Source organism: Protopterus annectens, chromosome 12.part0, assembly GCF_019279795.1.
Source record: "Protopterus annectens isolate FY-2018-M chromosome 12.part0, PAN1.0, whole genome shotgun sequence".
Lineage (NCBI taxonomy): Eukaryota > Metazoa > Chordata > Ceratodontiformes > Protopteridae > Protopterus > Protopterus annectens.
The window spans coordinates 873,044,184-873,065,635 of record NC_056746.1 but is presented as its reverse complement, the minus strand read 5'-3'; the positions used below and the strand labels follow the sequence as shown (position 1 = coordinate 873,065,635).

Here is a 21,452-nt window from a genome sequence, read left to right as displayed (position 1 = left end):
CCAGTTTCATATGTTGAAGTATCAGCAGCATATTACTGGATTGCTTAAACAGAAAATGATGTTGATTCCTGACTGTGCTGAAAATAAGGATTTACAGGATTTAATGCATTCTGCTGAACAAGTTGGAAAACATACTTTGCAATGTGGTTTTTATTCACTAGAGGCATCTTGCAGGGCTGCTGTCACTGGGTCTGTACTTAGAAGGCATGCTTGACTTAAGGAGCAATCTTTGTCAGATCATGTTAAAGCTAAATTGCTGGATGCTCCCTTAAACCAGGACCGTCTGTTTGGTAACAAAGCAGAAGAAGTACTTAAAAAGATTCTATGCAAACTGTTAAATATTTCCTGCAAGTACAGCCTCCAATATTTAATAGGCATTGGCCCTCTAAGAATTGGTCATTTCCTGCCTCTTCCAGGCCTTCTCAGTCCAAATCCAGAACCAGCAGAACACCCAGGCTTTAGTCTCAAGGTACGCACATGACTAAGCAGTGGGGGGCTCCCACTTCCAAAGCAGGGAGTAGTAAGACTCCCCCCTATGGTAAACTGTCTCAATGACTTAACTTTAAAACTTCCAAGCCCTTCTCAACTGACTGCTTCTTTAGGGGAAATATTGCTCTGCAGGCGAAAAACTGGGAACTCATTACCCCTGACAAATGGGTTTTAAATATAGTTTCCCAAGGATACAGATTCCACTTCCACACTTTACCAACCCCAAACTGTTGGCCAGAGGCTCAAAAGCAAGTTCTCTCTCTCTCTTAAGTATAAGGGGTATTCAAACTGTCCCAGAAGAGGAAAGGGGACAAGGTTTCTACTCAAGACTTTTCCTGGTGCCCAGAAAAGACGACTCCTGGCGTTCTATCCTGGATCTCTCTATCCTAAACACTTTTTGGTGAGCCCAAAATTCAAGATGCTAACTCCTCACCAGTTGCTTCCTATGCTAGGCAAGGATGCCTGGTTGGCAACACTGGATTTAAAGGAAGCCTACCTACACATCCCAATCAGGGAATCTTGCAGAAGATACGTATGCTTCAAAGCAGGCTACATGCACTATCAGTTCTCTGCACTGCCCTTTAGCTTATCTACTGCACCCAGGGTATTCACAAAGTGCCTAGCTCCAATCATTGCATTTTGCTGGCAAAGAAATATCCCTAAGCCTCTTTTTAGAATCAAAGTAATCCTTGCTTTCCCAGCGAAAATGCTTCCTAAGAGTATGCAAGGTTTCACCAAAAGAGAAATCCTCTGGAGGGGAAGCAGAGGGAATAGAGTCCTCTGCATCAGAAAGCCAGGACATACTTTTGAATCATCTGGCATTTGTAGAAAAGGTGATAACTTCTCTGGGGTACACCATAAACGAAAATAAATCACATCTTGTACCCTGCCAACAAATTGTATTCCCGGGAGCAAGCTTGAACACAACTTCCCAGATGGCTTTCCTCACGCCAGAGAAACAAGTTAATTTGACAGTCTACTTCAAACTACTGACCACAAAGACCCAGCTATCTGCAAGGAAAATACTACAAGCCCTGGGGTTCATGGCCTTCTGCATTCTCCTAATTCCATATGCAAGACTGCATATGAGGAAACTACAATGGTATCAAAAAAGCCTATGGTGTCAACATTCTCAGGATCTAGAAGCAATGATTCCTGTCATACCTTGCCTACACTTAGAGTTTCTATGGTGGGCAGAGACCTGCCACCAAAACAAGGGACTTCCACTCACTGTAACCCCTGCCGCCCAAACCCTAACAACAGATGCATCAGACTATGCATGGGGGGCTCACTTGGCAGGAAAGTGCATTCAGAGCAAATGGAACCCAAGTCAAATGCACCTGCATATCAATCAAAAAGAAATGTTAGCTGTACAGAATGCTCTGACAGCCTTCAAGGACCACATTCTTCCACGACAATTAATGGTAAAGATAGATAACACCAATGTTATGTGGACATAAACAAGCAGGGGGGAACCCACTCATACCCTCTCTGCAGACTAGCCATGGCTCTGTGGAACACAGCCTTGAGTTACCAAGTGCACCTACATGCTCATTTCCTGCCAGGAAAGCTAAATACACTGGCAGACAAACTAAGCAGAAATCTCATGGACCCACACGAGTGGAAACTGGAATCAAAGACATTCAACATGTTGATAAACAAATGGGGGAGCCCAGATATAGACCTGTTTGCCTCCCTCCAGAACTACCAATTGGACAAATTCTGCACAAGGACTCCCCACAAACAAGCTTGGAAAGTGGATGCCCTGTCCTTCACCTGGAAAAATCTATCAGTTTATGCCTTTCCTCCTATGCCTCTCCTCTCCGCGGTACTACTAAAGATCAAACAGGACATACCAAGGGCGATACTGATTGCACCAGACTGGCCACGCCAACACTGGTACCCCTTCTTGCGCAGTGTGTCACTCCTGGCACCATGGCACCTGCCTCAGACCCCTACCCTGCTGTCCCAGCAGGAGGGCCAGATTCAGCACCCTCAACTTCAAACCCTGAATCTGGCAGCCTGGCTAATTGCCTGATCTCTCCGTTGCCATCCCTCAGTAAACAAGTGTTGGATGTCATTCTGGAGGCAAGGAGGCCTAGTACTAGAAAATCATATGCTGAAAAATGGAAAAGATTATGTTCCTGGAACCAAACTCAGGGGATGGGCAGAGCAGTGTCCAATTTACCTCAGATTCTTCAATACTTAACTGAGATGCTTCACAAGGGCCTTTCCTTTTCCTCCATCAAAATTCATGCCTCAGACATTTCAGCTCATTACAACACTGAACTATCTCTCTTTTCTCATCCACTGCTCAAGCAATTCCTCAGAGGGGCCAAAAACTTAAGACCACCCAGGAGAGCCCCAACTCCAACCTGAGACCTTAACTTTGCATTGGAAAAACTCACGCTACCTCCTTTTGAGCCAGCTGCAAGTGCAGAGTTGAAATTCCTTTCTTGGAAAACAGCCTTCCTTTTAGCCATCACTTCAGCAAGAAAGGTGTTTGAAGTACAGGCCCTAATGGCAGTGGAGCCTTTCATATCTTTCATGCGGACAGGGTGTCCTTCAGGACCAATCCCTCTTTCATGCCCAAGGTAGTATCCAGTCTGGCTCTTAATCAGTCCATTCATTTGCCAACCATCTTTTCTAATCCACAGAACAAAGTGGAACGTATACCGCACTCCTTAGATGTGCACAGACAACTTCGATTTTACTTGGACAGGACTAAACCTCTCAGGAAATCTGAACAGCTGCTGGTGGCATTTGCTGCAGGGGCAGAGGGGAAGGCCATCTCAAAGCAAACCATTTCTAAATGGATAGGCCATTGCATTCATTTCTGCTATAAGCACCATGGAAAACTAATCCCACAGGGGTAAGACCACATTCAACCAGGGCCACATCTACCTCTACAGCCTTTCTCAGAGGTGTCCCTACCAGGGACATCCTAGAAGCTGCTACCTGGAGTTCTGTACATACTTTCACCAAGGATTACCATTTGCCATTTTCTCTAAATCCAGAGCTGGCTTTGCCACTGCAGTCTTGCAGTGCCTTATAGCTGGTCCTAATGCTATCTAATTTCCTCCTTTCATCCTTAGCTTTGGGAATCTACTCAAATGTGATGACTGCAATAGTGAAACATGAAGAACATATTACAGTTGTGTACACTTACCATAAATGTAGATGTTCAAGTGTATTCACTGTTGTAGTCCTAGTTACCCTCCCTCCAGCCCCCTGACTTCTATTGGCTATACCTCTATTCTTGCTTACTATGTTTAAAGCTTTTTGGTGTATTTGCTTTTTTTGTTGGAGGTGTAACCTTGTATATATACTTGCTTCCCATTATGGGGGCATCTGACATCTGGGGCAAGAAAAATTGATGTAATGGCGTTGGCTGCATGTTTTATACCCCTGAATACCCGACGTCATGGAAGATGAGATGGCAACCGAAGCAGGACCCAAGACTTTGATAATCAGGCCGACTGAGGGCTACTGCAAGCAGATAACCCAAATGTGATGACTGCAACAGTGAGTACACTCGAACATCTACATTTATGGTAAGTGTACACAACTGTACTTTCTGAGAAAACTTCACTCCCCTGTCCCCACTACATATACCCCATGACATCCCTACCACCTGCCCTCTACCTTGTATCTCTAAAGAGCAGGACATAAACACCCTCTCTAAGGCCTAAAACACAGCATCTATGGGACATAACATCCCAGGTTGCATCCTGTATGGGCTCAAACAAGAATTAGGAACACCACTGAGTACTCTTTTCAGTCATAGTGTAAACACTGGCTTCATCCCAGCTGAATAGAAAATGGTCACCGTTATCCCCGTGCACAAGGTGGTGCTTCCAATAACCCCAAGAACTATAGACCTATTAGCCTGACTAGCCTTCTTTGCAAGGCCATGGAGCAAATCATCATGGAACTTATCCGCAAAGATATAGGTAATCTGCAAACACTTGACTCTACTCAGTTTGGATTTGTCAAAGAGAGAGCATGCCCGTTAAACCTGGTGGACTTCTTTGAGACCGTCACCAAGGCCCTGGACAAGGGGAAATCTGTGCATACAGCCTACCTAGACTTAGCCAAGGCTTTTGACACAATCCCCACTTGGACATCATTGACAAACTCACCCAGCTAGGTAGCCCCCTATATTTAATTACATGGGTCGCTAACTGGCTCACTGATAGAACCCATATAGTCAAAATAGGGGACTCCACCTCCAACAGCAGACCTGTAACCAATGGTGTTCCACAGGGATTAGTCCTGGAACCTCTACTGTTTGGAATCTCAGGAAGTACAATTTAAAACTAAAGATCTGTGGCTGACAAAGTTTGCTGATGAGTGCAGACTGGGACTGGTAATAGAATCTCCATATGATGTCAGCATCCTACAAGAGGGTCTTACACAAACAACTGATTGGTGCCAAAGTCATGGCCTAAAACTCAATGCAAAAAAAAAAGTATTATCATACCTTTCAGTAAGTGCGATGTTCCTGCTTACTAGCACATCAGTAACAACACCCTAAGTACACATTCAGTGGTCAGAGACCTAGGCACACAGGTTGACAGCAGCCTTACTTTTGATCACCATCTCTCCACAGTGGTAAGAAAGGCATTCTGTATAGCTCATCTCATACGTAAGGGCATTGCATCCAGAAAAAAAGAAGTTATAACCTTTCTGTACTCTTTTCTCATCAGGCCAATAATAGAGTACAACACCTTTTTTGGTATGTACCTTTCCAAGCACCTGTAGCAATTGGAGAGGCCACAAAAGTTCCTCACATGGAAAATTCAAGGTCTTCTGCATCTGCCCTGTATGGATCATCTGAAATTGCTGTCACTTTATTCTGTTTCATACGGACTACTCAGAGGTGATCTGTGCCTTGCATGTAAGGCAAACTTTGCTGTATTGGAAATACTGCATATCCTCAAGTTAAATGGTACACAGGTTACTCGCTCTAAAGACCTTAACCTGGTATGTGACATAAATAGAACTTGGAGGGACAGATTTGTCTCCCAGAGGTTACCACTCCTTTGGAATGGACTCCCACTTCATGTCAAACAGAGCACCTCTTGAGCCCTCTTCAAACGCAATCTGGACAATTGGATGGGTAACCATAAATTCAACCTGGGGGGGGGGGTTCCACCTTTGTCCCTCTTGGACAGGAGCAATTAGTGCTCATTGTGGAAATAAGGGCCCCAGGGCCATTAGTCTAGTAACTTCTGTGATCCTATTTGTTTCCAGGCAGATGTAATACAAACAAGTATGTTTTGAGAACTTCTTGTAGATCCAGATATGAAGCTTAGTAGGAGAACAGTTTGAAAGAGCTGTGACTTTTATCAGCTGTTGGCACTTCAGTCAAGCATAAAATCTAGCTGTAAAGCTAGCCTGATGATTGATGCCAGTGCAGTTTTGGCAGATCTTCATATTGATCTGTTATGTATTACATTCTTAGAAGCTTATCGTGAAGATTTTGGAAATTACGTTGTGCAGATCCATGTCACTGACCACTAGCTTAGTGCTGGGGCTTGGAAATGCTGTACATTATCCAGCGCTGCTGCGCTATTTAGGATATATTTATTAAGATAGCACTTGCACTCCCTCATCCTTGTCACATCGGAGTATTGACTTGTAGTTGTCACACATGTGCAGCAGTCCAGTACAAAATAAGGATATGTTGTCAGTAACAGCATTGTCCATTGTAAACTACTGCTACTGATCCTGCTGCATTAATGTACTGGGGTGCCAGTCGCTCTCAAGAATTGTAGTAAGTTTCCCAACTGCCCACTAAGTAGTAAGTTAAAGACAGTAAGCAAACAAATCCAGTACAAGAAAAGAAGAGTGAATGTTGGTTGAGCAGTAAAACAATTCACAAAATGTTTCAAAGTATACATTTTGTGTCCTGTGAAAGACCTTTGCAATGGACCATTAACTTTATAAACTGATGTGATTACACAGTTGAAACTAAAAGATATAGCACTGTCATTATACCTCTCAACTGTACAAATTTTTGCAGAATGTCTAGATTTTTGCCTCATATTTTTGACCTCTTCCTCATAATTTTTTTTTTTTGACAAATCACTGGGATGATCTAAGGATTAAAGTCACTAAATAATGCCATACATTTGAGTTTCAGACTTCATATCCTTCAGAAAATGCATTCTAACATAAATCCTGTTGATATTCATCGTGTTTCACTATTGCAGTCATTATACTTGGGTTATCCTGCTGGCAGGCTACCCGCAGTCGAACTGAATTCCAAAGTCCTGGTCCGGCGTTGGTTGCTGTTGCCTCTTCCCTGACGTCAGTGAGCCAGGGGTATAAAAGATGCATCCGATGCCATTTTCTTCTGGCTTTCTTGCCGCGTGGTGCCCGAAGCAAAGCAGTTCGCAAGTGCCGGTCGGCCGACTCCTGAGATTTTCAGAATTGAATTTCAGATCCGAAGTCTTCATTAAAGCTAAGTACCCCATTGGGGACACTTTTTTCTTGCTCCAGACCGATGTCAGAAAAAGTTAACAATTGTATTTCTTGTGGGAAGCAAATACCTCATAAGGATTTTCATTCTTACTGTATTCCTTGCCTAGGCCCTGATCACAATGTTGCTAACTGTCGGTTTTGTGCTAGATTTAACCAACACACTATTAAGCGTCAGTTCGATTTTCCCTTTCATTACTTTGGCCGAAGATTTAATTACATAATGCCATCGGAACAGCTGACGACCGGAGTTTATAAAAAGTGCAAGGAAAAGGACAGGCATCTGAGGTCCAAAACTGACAACAAGGCCTCCACTAGGCCAGTCGCCGGTTCTCAGTGAGGCGCTTTCACAGCCCCTGACGCCCACTACCTCAGAGCCACAGGCCGCTTCAGACTCCCATGTGGAGGTGACTAGGCCTCTGGATACTCAAGGTATTGGACCCTCCGAAACTATTCCCTCAGATGGGTCCGGAGCCGCTGAACAGGCATCGGCTTCTGAAGGTGTTTTCAGACCTACACAGTTGTATGTCAAGCCAACCTCGGCTTCAAAGGCAAAGACTAAAACAGCTTTAAAGACAAAGAAACAAGTACAGCATTCTCCTGGACAGACTTCCATGCCTAAGAAACATGCTTAAAATGGCCGAAGACCTAATTACTTTGATCAGGGGTTCCCATCCCCCTCCAGATAAGAGGCCTAGGCAAGAGACAGAATATGACTCTTCTGATCAGGTTTCCATTTCCTCTGACTCCTCTTCTGAACAAGGATACTCTCTTCCTCCATATGAGGATTCTGATGCTGAAAAATCTATTCCTTCAGCCTCTCCTCCTGAGGATTACTTCTTTGGGGAAACCCTGTATACCATGAGGGAGCATTTCCACTGGGAGAGCCAAGATTATTCATAATCTAAGAAAAGGCTCAGAAACTTTCTTTTACTACCTCAGCACAGACCTTCTAGACACCTGCTCTAGATATTGTAGATGATGCATTTTCAGAGTCCGGCCTGTCGCCTGTCTCTCTTCTCCCTGCACCTGTTAAGCCAGACAGATACTACAGGGTCCCAGACTCTCATAAATTTCTATATAAAAACCCTGTTGCTGACCCAGAAACTATATCTCAGGATCCCAAAGGGGTCAAGGCTTCCACTGCAAAAAACCCTGTCCCCTCTGATAGGGATTCTGGGGCACTGGACAGATGGGGGAAAAAGGTTTACACTTCTGCTACCTTGGCTGTAAGGGCTTTAAATTGTCAGTTTCATATGCTTAAATATCAGCAATACTTAATGTCACTGTTAAAACAGAAAATGTTGACAAATTCTGAATGTTCTGATAACAAGGAAATGCAGGATTTATTGCATGCAGCGGAACAAGTGGGAAAGCATACTTTGCAATGTGGTTTTGATTCACTGGAGGCCTCTTGCAGGGCTGCTGTTACGGGTTCTGTCATTAGAAGGCATGCTTGGTTAAAGGAACAGACTCTGCCTGATCATGTTAAAGCAAAATTATTGGATGCTCCATTACAGCGTGATACTTTGTTTGGTGTTAAGGCAGAAGAGGTGTTGAAGAAAATGGAGGATAAAGCAAAATCTATGCAGACAGTTAAGGATTTCCTACAGGTACAGCCACCCAGATTTAGCAGGAACTGGCCTTCTAAGAATTGGTCCTTTCCAGTGTCAGACAGGTCACAAAGAGGCAGATAAGATGCCCTAGAGGCAGATCCCAGCCCCAAGGCTCAACAGGCCTAAACAATGGGGTGCTTCTACCTCCAAAAGCGAAAGACAAATCACAGCCATATAGGAAACAGTCCCAATGACTTTCCTCTGCCAATGCCAGGCACTTATCTTTTGGCAGCACCCTTAGGAGGAAAACTAGCACTTTTTTCACAAAATTGGCACATGATCACCCAGGACAAATGGGTCTTGAATATAGTGTCTCAGGGCTACAGGTTCCACTTTCACACCCTACTAAAGACAAAAGGTATGCCAGACCTGCCACACAATCAATGGGCAGAGGCACAAAAGCAAGTTTCATCCCTCATGGACATGAGGGCTATTCAGCGAGTACCACAGCAAGAGCAAGGAAAAGGATTTTACTAGAGACTTTTCTTGGTACCCATAAAGGACAAAGCCTGGAGACCAGTACTGGACCTGTCTATTCTAAATACTTTTCTGGATGTTCCAAACTTCAAAATGTAGACTCTGCAGCAGCTTCTGCCCATGCTGGGCAAGAAGCTTGCTTGTAACTTTGGACCTCAAAGAGGCATATCTGCATGTCCCAATCAGACAATTTTGCAGAAGATACCTCAGATTCATAGCTGGCTCAATGCACTACCAATTCTCTGCACTGCCCTTTGGCTTATCTACTGCGCCCAGAGTCTTCACAAAATGCCTGGCACCAGTAATTGCATTTTGCAGACAGAGGAATACAAATATATCCTTACTTGGACGACTGCCTTATTCAAGCAGAGAACAAGGACATTCTACTGAAGCATCTGGCATTTGTAAAAAGATTATTAATTTGCCTAGGGTACACACTGAACGAAAAGAAATCAAAACTGGTACCTTCTCAAGAGATAATATTCCTGGGTGCAAACTTAAATACAACTGCCCAGATGGCTTATCTCACACCAGACAAACAAAGGCAACGGACGACTTACTTCAAAATGATGGCAACAAAGACCCAGTTATCTGCAAGAAAAATTTTGCAGGCTTTGGGCTTCATGGCATCCTATATTCTTCTAATTCCGTATGCAAGACTGCATATGAGGAAACTACAGTGGTATCTAAAAAGTGTTTGGACTCAACATTGTCACAGCCTGGAAACATTAATTACCCTCATTCCCTGCCTACAACAGGAGTTTCGATGGTGGACACAGGCCTGTCACCACAACAAGGGACAGCCATTCACTTTACCCACAGCCAGGCAGACACTAACAACAGATGCATCAGATTATGCCTGGGGGGCCCACATGGCAGGAAAATGTATTCAGGGCACATGGCCCGCAAACCAAATGCATCTTCATATCAATCAAAAAGAGATGCTAGCTGTACAGAATGCCCTGACAGCCTTCAAGGATCTACTTCATCCAGGACAACTGATTATAAAAATGGACAATACTACAGTCATTTTAGTACATAAACAAGCAAGGAGGCACACATTCCTACCCCCTCTGCAGACAAGCCATGATTTTGTGGAACACAGCATTGACTTATCAAGCACACCTGCAAGCACAATTCCTGCCAGGAAAGACAAATACTCTGGCAGATGAACTAAGCAGAAACCTCATGGACCCTTACGAGTGGAAACTAGATCCAGAAATCTTCAGCATGATAACAAGGAAATGGGGATGCCCAGACATAGATCTATTTGCCTCCCCTCACAATTGCCAACTACAGAGATTCTGCACAAGGAGTTATCACAAACAAGCATGGAAAGTGGACGCCCTATCATTCAGCTGGAAAACCCTCACAGTATATGCATTTCCTCCACTGCCTGTCCTCCCCAAGGTACTCCTAAAGGTCAGACAAGAGAAGCCAAAAATGATACTGATTGCCCCAGACTGGCCATGCCAGAACTGGTACCCAATCCTAAAAAGCTTGTCTTAAGGCTCAGCCTGGGCATTACCTCAAATTCCTCATTTGCTGACCCAACAAAACAATCAGATCCTGCACAGCCAACTCAGAACCCTAAATCTGGCTGCATGGCGGATAATGTAACCATTCAGAACACACCTCTCTCTAAAGCAGTTATGGATGTTATTTTGGAGGCCAGGAGGCCCAGCACCAGAAAATCTTATGCAGAAAAATGGAAGAGATTCTGTGCTTGGAATCAGGCTCATGGAATGGACACGCTTGTACCAAATATTCCTCAGATTTTACAATACCTAACTGAGATGCTGGACAAAGGCCTATCCTTCTCATCTATTAAGATCCATGCCTCTGCCATATCAGCTCATTATAATACGGATCCACCTATTTTTTCACATCCACTGCTAAGGCAGTACCTCAGAGGAGCCAAAAACATAAGACCTCCAAGGAGAGCTCCAATACCTGCATGGGACCTCAATTTTGTCTTGGAAAAGCTCACACTGCCTCCTTTTGAGCCAGCCAATACAGCTGAGATAAAATACTTATCATGGAAAACAGCTCTTCTCCTAGCAATAACTTCAGCAAGAAGAGTCTCAGAGTTACAGGTACTAATGGCTGTGGAACCTTTTATTATTTTCTATCCGGGCAGGGTTTCTCTAAGGACAAACCCAACATTTATGCCTAAGGTAGTGTCCAGTGTGGCTCTTAACCAAACCATTCATTTGCCTACCTTTTATCCAAACCCACAGAATAAGGGGGAGAGACTTCTGCATTCTTTAGACATACACAGACAGCTACGCTTCTACTTGGACAAAACTAAAGCTTTCCGAAAGACTGAGCAACTCTTAGTGGCATATGCTGCAGGATCGCAAGGAAAAGCTATTTCAAAGCAGACTATTTCAAAATGGATAGGCCACTGCATTAGTTTCTGCTAGTCACAACATGGCAAATCAGTGCCTAAGGGCACTAGGCCACATTCAACCAGAGCAACAGCCACTTCAGCAGCCTTCCTAAGAGGAATACCAACCAAGGACATTTTGGAGGCTGCAACTTGGACTTCAGTGCAGACTTTTACAAAGCACTACCACTTACCTCTTTATTCTAAATCCAGAGCATGCATTGCCACTGCAGGTCTGCAGGGCCTCATAGCCACTCCTAATTCTATTTAATCCCAGCCACCCAAACTCAGCTTTGGGATTCAACCCAAGTGTAATGACTGCAACAGTGAAACACGAACATAGTACAGTTGTGTACCTACCATAAATGTAGATGTTCAAGTGCATTCACTGTTGTAGTCCAGGTTACCCTCCCACCATCCCCCTTTCATTGCTGGGACTTAACTGTACTTCTCTATTCTATACAACCTATGTGGTGTATTTGCTTGTAGATGAAGGTAATGTTTATGTTTGTGCATGCTTTTTTATGAGCATAATTTTTAGCCTACCCTTTTGGGGGCACCTGACATCTGGGGCAAGAAAAACTGAATAAAATGGCGTTGGATGCATCTTTTATACCTCTGGCGCACTGACATCAAGGAAGAGGCGACAGCAACCGACGCCGGATCAGGACTTTGGAATTCAGGCCGACTGCGGGTAGCCTGCCAGCAGGATAACCCAAGTGTAATGACTGCAACAGTGAATACACTTGAACATCTACATTTATGGTAGGTACACAACTGTACTTTCAAGCACCTTTCCAAATTTAAAATGTGTCCCGGTTTTGGGACTTTGCCCCACCCCCACCCCCCGAATTATGTCAGGCTTTGTCCAGATTTCTTGTGCCAAGAGGTTGAAAAGTATGACTGTTGTAGTGGTACTGCTTGTCTGTAGTTTTACCTCATAGGAATGAAAGAATATTTTCTGTGTTTATTTTTTAGTGAATTAGAATAAATTGATTAAAAGTTTCCATCTGGAAAATGAGACTAATCTTTTTCATTAGAAGTGAGCTAAACAATTTTTATATGATACTTTAAGATGTTAATATTCATAGCATACAGGATATAGGTTTTCATGAAGAAGCGATACATTTAAACAGAAGACAGTTTATTGAAAGAGCCGAGTCATTATAGCCTTTCCCAGAAATGGTACATTCCTGAAGTTATTATTTTAATTAAGGCATATGAGGAGGGTGAAGCCTTATTTGTGGGAGGGGGTAGGTGAACACAGTCCCCTTCCAAAAAACTGTGGGATCTTTCATTTTTTATGGGAAAAACTTCAACAAGTTGGTCTTCTGATTACTTTTGACAAAGTGGGCAAGATCCATTTAATGAGCACAGGGTCAGGTATATAAATTCATCTCTCCTCTGCAGGCATGCAAAAACCTTGTGTGATATGAGAATGTCCTAGGAAGCTTTCTGGGATGTGGGAATGCACCAGAAACCTTCATGGGATGTAAGATTGTCCTCTGAAGTGTTATTGAATGTGGGGATGTCCCTATAATTTCATGGTACAGTGCAATGAAAAAGTATTTGCCCCTTTCCTGATTTCTTATTTTTTTGCATGTTTGTCACACTTAAATGTTTCAGATCAAACAAATGTAAATATTAGACAAATATTAGACAACGATAACCCAAGTAAACACAAAAGGCAGTGTTTACGGGATAGTTTTTTTTTACTTGATAAATAAAACCATCCAAACCTACATGGCCCTATGTAAAAATGTAATTGCCCCCCCCCCCCTGTTAAATCATGAAATAACAGTGGTTAATCACATTTTTGGGAAAGCAGAGTTCAATTTCACTAGCCACACCCAGGCCTGATTACTGCCAGACCTGTTGAATCAAGAGATCACTTAAATATAACCTGTCAGACAAAGTAAAGTAGGCCAAAAGATCCAAAAAAGGAAGACATCATGCCGCGATCCAAAGAAATTCTGGAACAGATGAGAAACAAAGTAATTGACATCTATCTGTCTGGAAATGTTAGAGCCATTTCTAAAGCTTTGGGACACCAGCGAACCACTGTGAGACCCATTATCCACAAATGGAGAAAACCTGGAACAGTGGTGAACCTTCCCAGGAGTGGCCGGCCTACAAATATTACCCCAGGAGTACAGCGATGACTCATCCAGGAGGTCACAAAAGAACCCAGAACAACATCTAAAGAACTGCAGGCTTCACTTGCCTCAGTTAAGGTCCGTGTTCATGACTCAACCATAAGAAAGAGACTGGGCAAAAATAGCATGCATGGCAGGAGTTCCAAGGTGAAAACCACTGCTGACCAAAAAGAATATAAAGGCTCGTCTCACTTTTGCCAAAAACCATCTTGATGATCCCCAGTACTTTTGGGAAAATATTCTGTGGACTGACGAAACAAAAGTTGAACTTTTTGGGAGGTGTGCATCCCATTACATCTGGCATAACAGTAACACACGATTTCAGAAAGAGAACATCATGCCAACAGTCAAACGTGGTGGTAGTGTGATGGTCTGGAGCTGCTTCTTTACCTGGATGACTTGCTGTGATTGATGGAACCATTAATTTTGCTCTCTACCAAAAAATCCTGAAGGAGAATGTCCGACCATCAGTTCGTGACCTCAAGCTGAAGTGCACTTGGGTTCTGCAGCAGGACAATGATCCAAAACACACCAGCAAGTCCACCTCTGAATGGCTTAAAGAAAAAACAAAATTAAGGTTTAGGCATGGCATAGTCAAAGTCCAGACTTGAATCCAATTGACATGCTTGACCTTACAAAGGCGGTTCATGCTCGGAAACCCTCCAATATGGCTGAATTAAATCAATTCTGCAAAGAAGAGTGGTCCAGAATTCCTTAACGATGTGAAAGACTTATTGCCCGTTATAGCAAAAGCTTGATTGCAGTTGTTGCTGCTAAGGGTGGCACAACCAGTTGCTAGGTTTAGGAGGCAATTACTTTTTCACATAGGGCCATGTAGGTTTGGATATTTTTTTTTTCCTTAATAAATAAAATCATCACTTAAAAACTGCATTTTGTGTTTACTTGGGTTATCTTTGTCTAATATTAACATTTGTGTGATCTGAAACATTTTAGTGTGACAAACATGCAAAAAAATAAGAAATCAGGAAGGGAGCAAATACTTTTTCATTGCACTTTATATTGGAATATTGATGAAGTTTTATGGTGTAGGAGAATATTCAAGGATGTCAGTAGTTGATTTTGTCTGTAGTATTTAAGACCATGCATAAATGTATAGAAACATTCTGAATATTGCTTGGGTTTGAGCATGTTGGTGTACTTGGTATCCCCTTTAAAACAGTTGTACTTGTACACCTCTGGTACAGTAATAGCACTGCTGATTAGTATCTGTTGCCTGGATTAAGAATGAGGAAATTGTGATGGACAGAGTTCCTTGCATGTTTTTCACTTGCTTTGATGTTTGATATCTCTTGAAATCCACTGCTGTATTGCCACTTGAGTTTCTGCAAGTTCCATGAGCTAGAGCTGTATATCCTGATAATATTAACCATGTAACAGACACTACTTATGCCACTACTCCCTGATGTGGATGGACTGACGTGTAGCACAAAAGGAGAATCTCTCACATCTACAGGAATTCTCCCTACCATGTGTGTGTGTGTGATGTCTGGTGGGTTCCTACTTCAGGGAAATTACTGACATTGCTAGATGGGGATAACTACTGAACTTCAGAAGGAGTTTCATTTATTTATATGTTTTGTTAACTGGGTTGAGGATAATTTTCAATGAAGACATGGGAGCACTTTTTGGTTGAGTGACTTGCATAGTGTAACACAGTAGGCATTTATGGGTGAGGGAGTCAAATCATAGATTACAGAATGTAGTTTATTAATGGGATCACTCCGTAACTTTGTGTGTTTAAGTGTTCTGGAGAGCATGAATTTGAACTATGTCTTAGGACGTGCCTCTCAGCCGTCCAGATTTTTGCAGAATGTGCAGATTTCTGCCTCATGTTTCTGATCTCTTTTTCATAACATTTGTGTTTTTCTGGCAAATCATTGAGGATTGAAGTCAGTAAGTAGTGACATACATTTAAGTTTCAGATTTCATACCCTTCAGAAAATGCATGCTAATGCAGTGCCTGTTCTATTAACTTTCTAACTTTGTAAGAACAGTAACTAAAAATTGTCTCTATTTCTGGCCCTGTGTTCCCCCATTATTCTTGACTTTGTCCAGAATTCTTGCTCTAAGACGCCCAGCAGTATTGGAGTTATGGTCTGGATAGATTGGCAGGGATTATGTGATCTATTAGGAAAGGAAAAATAATAAATCTAAGTCAAAAATTAAAACAAATCTGATTATTCTGTGATTTCAACCTCTCTTTTTTTTTGTTGTTGGTAGTGGTGCTTCAGTGAATGTTCAAGATCTTACACCATCCTGTGCTGGCTCATTGTTTGGTAAGTACATTTTTTGTATATGAGGCTGAATGTCAATTTGTATTTGTAATAATGAAAAAAACATGTTAATGATCAAAAAGTTTCTTACTGCTGCAGTAGCCTGAGCTGTATAGGTTATATTCTGTCAAGGATATAACAGCTGGCCAGCTTCCAAAGCTTCAGGGCATCTTCCATGTGCCTAACTGGGAACGAAGCCCTTCAGAGTTTTACTGCCATCAAAGAGTAGTCTTCTGTGAGTTTTTTCGAGGATCAACAGTTGGCTTGTGCTTTCCTTTGCTGGACAGATAAGTTCCCTTTGGGGAAAAACTTTAATTTTCATAATTTTGTCAATGTTTTATTACTTTGAGGACTGTAACATACTTTTAAAGTATACTTAGCGCTCATTTTTTGCCAGTTTAAAAGTGGTGTAAAGTAACTGAATACAGTTTTTCTGTGGGAAAATTGTGTTTATTTTAATTTTGTGGGGCTGGCATGGTGTTTTAAAGTGCTTTTTTCAATTTTTTTGTCTGTCAAAAAGTAACTTTTTTGGACTGGTAGAGTTTACTGGCAGTTGCTGCTTATCTTCCATGGGGAAGAGGCACCATTTTCGGCTTGACCATAGTCAGGCAACCTGTCCAACAGTCAGTCCTTCTTCTACACACAGAAAGAAAAAAAATTAAGCAAACCGCCTTTGTCACCCAGAGCAGGTTGGTCGTATGGCTCAGCAGCAGGTGGCTGACACTGCTGTGGCCATTTGTTGTACATCAGACCACTCATCTTTTACTTCAGATCCCCGTGGTGTGCAGCACCTACAGCCAGTATAGACTTGGGGTTAGACATGTCCTGTATGGCTGTTAGGGTCCCCTCAGTGGGCAAGGGAGCACCACTCTTTTTTGTCTTGGGAGAGCGAACAGAGAAGTTTCCCTGCCATGTCAGAATGCTGTGCCTATCCCAGGGGAGGCTGCTGCTGACGTTAGTAACACAGTTGGAATCATTTCCTGCTAAAAAGAAACAGAAAACCAAGCATTATTCTACTCATCCTCCATTTTTTTGATAGCATCTTGCTGGGTCTGCATCAGGGTTTACTTCAAGGTATTGATGCTTCTTGTAAAGTAGTTTCTGGTAAAAGTGTTTTCAGTGGGAGAACACTGAGATTTCTCAGCCCCTCAGAAAATAGTATAAGTTGTTACAGAAGGATATCCCAGAACCTACACCCATTTCCTCCTGTTCTGTCTACTTCAGAGAAGGTGTGCATTACTGCCTGTAGTTTTCCTGATAGTCAACCAGCTGCCTCTAAAAAGGCAGATATAATGTATAAAAGTTCCTCAGTCTTAAATTTATATACACTTCCCAAACCTTACCCAGCAGCTATAGCTTTAGTTTAACCCACTGCTGCTAAGCACCAAGTTAATTCCAACCCAGCTCTTTCTGATAAAGATGGGAAAATTATTGATAGGTATGGGAAAAAAATGTATTCTTCTGCAGCTTTGATTTTCAGAGTTTTGAATTGTCTGGCTCATAAGTTAGTTTGTTCTGAAAAATTGTGAAACCATGAGGAATGTTTTATCTGCAGTTTTCTCATGTGGAAAAATGTGCTTTAAGTAACTTAGTTTATTCTATCACACAAGTCACTACTCATTGTTTACAATGTGTATTTGACTTTGTCGATCCTTCTCCCAGGGCTATGGCCACTGGTTTTGTTTTGAAGAGGTTTGTGTGGCTGAATTCTGAGAATATCCCAGATGATAAAACGAGATTTTAAATTCTGCCTTGAACAGAGATTTAGTGTTTGGTACTTCATCACATGCTGTCCCAAGAGGTGATAGAACGGGTTCCTTCTACTCAAGTGGGGAAGGGTTTTTATTCAAGGATGTTCCTAGTGCCAAAAAAGAGAATGCTTGGAGACTAGTTCTGGATCTTTCTTTCTTAAAAAACGTTTTTTTTTTTTTTTTTTTTTTATATATACAGCAAAAATTCAAAATGATGTCACTTTACAATGGGTCTACATTACATAATTGAACCACACTTCTCTGAAACTCTTTTCATAGAGATGAAAAGAGCAGACATTCACATCAGCAAAAAATTCCACATGGAAAGGAGATAGTTGGCCAATGTTATTAAACTGCCCTTTTACTCACTGTAGTGCAATCTCAGAGTTGGTATATATATATATATATATATATATATATATATATATATATATATCCAATAACAAACGAGCCCCTCCGGTAGCAGTAATGTGTAAAACAAACCCTGATTACCACAAAGAGCTGGATACTGGCTGAAAAAATTCAACGATAGTCCTTGGAGAAACCACAGTTAAATACTGATGCTGTTGCGCTAATGTCCGTACAAAAAACAAGAGTACGAAAATGTCCAGTCTCAGCAATACTAGTAAATAGAAAATCCAAATGCAAAGCGTAGATAAAAACGCGTTTAATAGCAAGAAAAAGAATATATATATATATAGTTGGGGGTGGGTTTGACATACTGTGGTGAGTGTTTCATTTGTAAGGTGCCAAGTGCTTCCTTTTCCTTTCCCTGTGGTATATTTCACTGATTTGAGCATTTGCTTTATTGAACATTCTCTCTTTTCGTCTCTACAAAAAGAGTTTTGGTGAAGTATGGTTCGATTATGTGACATGGAACCCTTTGCACCATGTTACCTCTTCTTCCTCTTTCAAGTTTTCTGTCAACACTAGAGTAAGATGCTTAACATCACATTCCTATTCATCCAGACTTCAGATGTTTCTTAAGATTTTGTGTGTCTCGATCACGTTATCAGTTCTGTGCCTTACCCTTGGACCATCCACTGCACCAGGAGTGTTCACGAAGTGTCTAGCTCCAGTTATAGCTCATCCACATTTTCCCATAGTTAGACAACTTGCTTATCTTTGCAGAGTCTTTTTCAAACTGTATAGAAGCTCTTACACAAGCCGGGAGTACAAAAGAACCTTAAAGCGTCTTTCTTGATTCCTTCACACAGGTTTGTGATCCTGAGATGATAAGTTCAGTTCAAAGAGCTTTTCTTCCATAGGAAAAATTAGAACCTTATCTATATCTGTTACTAAGGTTTTCCACTCCGACTATGGACACTGCAAAGGAATACCTCAGGGTTTTGGGACTCGTGGCATATGTGATTCTCATGATACCTCTGGCAAGACTATATATGAGATACAGTGGTATCAGAAATCTCTTTGGTTCCCACTTCAACGCCCTTTATCTTTCCAAATCCAAATACTGTAGATGTCACCACAGCAGAGAATGATCAAGTTCCACTTGATTAAGAAGAAAATGAGCTTTTATTGATAAAACAAATAAAATATGAGGAGCACTTTCGGCATAAACTGCCTTCTTCAGATCGTGTAATGTAAAGACCAGCAATGGTTTAAGTAACATTGAAAAAACAATCATAATGAGGCTTTAGTCACTTCCTTTTTCCTTTGTTTTTTTACTTCCAATCACAATGTAGCATCAGTGAACTTATTTGCATGAGCTAAAGAGAACTGTAAATGGTGCTTTGATGTTAGCCAATCATTTGTTTAACTAATGGTATTATATCCAATCAAGATGCTTCTATGTTCTACTAAGGGTTCAGAATTACTGTTCTGTTGACAACCAATCATACACTTCACATTGGTTGTTATTTCCAATCACAATACAGTCTTAGTAAGCTTATTTGCATAGATTGAAACTGCTATTTGGAACTATAGCCAAGAACAGCCAATCATATGTCCCACTTTAGTTCTTACTTCCAATCACAATGTTGCATCAGTAAACTTATTTGCATAAACTAGAACTGCTGTTTGATACTATAGTCAGAATCACTAAGAATCCTTGTATGTCAGTAAAGTTAATACCCATGTCAAGACTTAATAAGTACTTGATAAATATAGTTTCATCCTGTTCTTCTTAGTTTCTACTGCAAATATCAATAGATCTGAAGCAAAGCTTCCAGTAGTTTCATAAAAGCATGCTTTACACCTTAAAATATTAAGTTACATTCTTACCTTGCATAACTAAACACATATAGTTAGTAAATAGTAGCAGAATGTTTTCTAAACTGCATAGAAACTTTGTATCCAATGGAAATAAAACTAAATATATAAAGTTACGATATTCAAAAAAAAAAGTAACAAACCACATATATGTGAAAATATATTGCTGACTATTTCGTCAAAAGACTCATTAAGAAAAGGAAGACTTATTTTAAAATGCTCATTGGTCAAACAAGACTGAGTTTGTTAGAATGTCTGCCCGCATTCGGGGCTGCAGAAAGATAACTCAAAGGAGACTTATTCAGGTAAGCTATCGCATTGGAAAAAACAAACTGAAAACTAGATGTTGTGTAGTCCAATCTCGCCTACATTCTTACCCGTGGGTTCCGAGCCGAACTCAGCTCTGACTCGGCCATACTCTAGCTCGAAGTCTTTCAATTGGCTGGGCTAAGAGGTATCCCATGCTGCACTGCTCCCTTTCCCCAGATCTCGTTTGCCACTCGTAAAGCTCAGACGTGGTCTTGCTCTTGGCTGTGGCTAAGTATAACTTTTTGTCTTCTTGACTAAATTTTTGACTAAAAATTTGATCCAAAAGCTATTTTCATAGCTAGATGTGTGTGTGTTGTTGCTTTGTGGAAGTGTTTTTTGTATGGCCTTTGTGGCATTTGTCTACTTTTTGTCTGGTATCCCGTCAGCTATCTCCCAATGGGCTAGGCTCGTTTTAGTTAGAGGACCTAGTCCTCACTTGATTATCTGTTTTCCCCTTCTGTGTTCATTTTTGTTTTAGGTACCTACCCCCTCCTGGCTAGGGCCATTTAAATTAGAGGACCTAGTCCTTTCCCTTGTGTTTCTGTCAGAACCCGTTTAAGTTAGAGGTCCTTGTGTAGTGTCTGTAGTTATTAGTTTAGTTCCTGCGCTTGTTGCTGGTGTCTTTTACTGTTGTGTTGTGATAGTATCCTGCCGTCCATGTCTAAGGATACAAAAGAACATAAGCCTTCGGGCTTTAAGAAATGTAGTAAATGTGGATACAAGATGTCCATTACTGATGGGCACTCTGTGTGTGTTTATTGTTTAGGAGCTGTACACCTTCAGGAGTCTTGTGCGTTCTGCCACGCATTCAGCCCTTGTGTTCTTCAAATTCTGGGCAAGCTTAAATAACCTCCTTCGTCCAGGCCACTCTAGCACTCCTTCCCCTCTAGGGTCAGAAAACAATACCTCCAATCAAACTGCCAGTGCCTTTAATACCTTCTTCACAGACACCATGCAAACTCTAGCCAGCCAACTAGTTACAGACGACTCAGATCTACCTAACTCCCCACCTGATACTCGGCCAACATTCCAACTACAACCCATCTCTACCTCTTACATCCAGAAACTTATCCACAAACTTAAGCCTTGTACCTCCCTGCCGATAAGTTACCATCTGAATACCTACAGCAAGCAGCTAAAGTAGTCGCCTATCCTATATCCATCCTGATAAACCGTACCATAACTGAAGGAACCATTCCAGATCTGTGGAAAATCTCCCACATTATTCCCTTACACAAAAGAGATAACTCTAATGA

General features: G+C 41.7%; 1 protein-coding gene across 1 annotated transcript in view; it reads left to right on the top strand.

Annotated features, from left to right (window-relative positions):
• The window catches only part of SLC17A9 (solute carrier family 17 member 9), a 679,555-nt gene that overhangs the window by 486,912 nt on the left and 171,191 nt on the right, over positions 1-21,452 (top strand). The window contains exon 11 of the mRNA XM_044089907.1: positions 15,855-15,910. Within this exon, the coding sequence (XP_043945842.1) occupies positions 15,855-15,910 (56 nt within the window). The remainder of the gene's footprint in view (positions 1-15,854; positions 15,911-21,452) is intronic.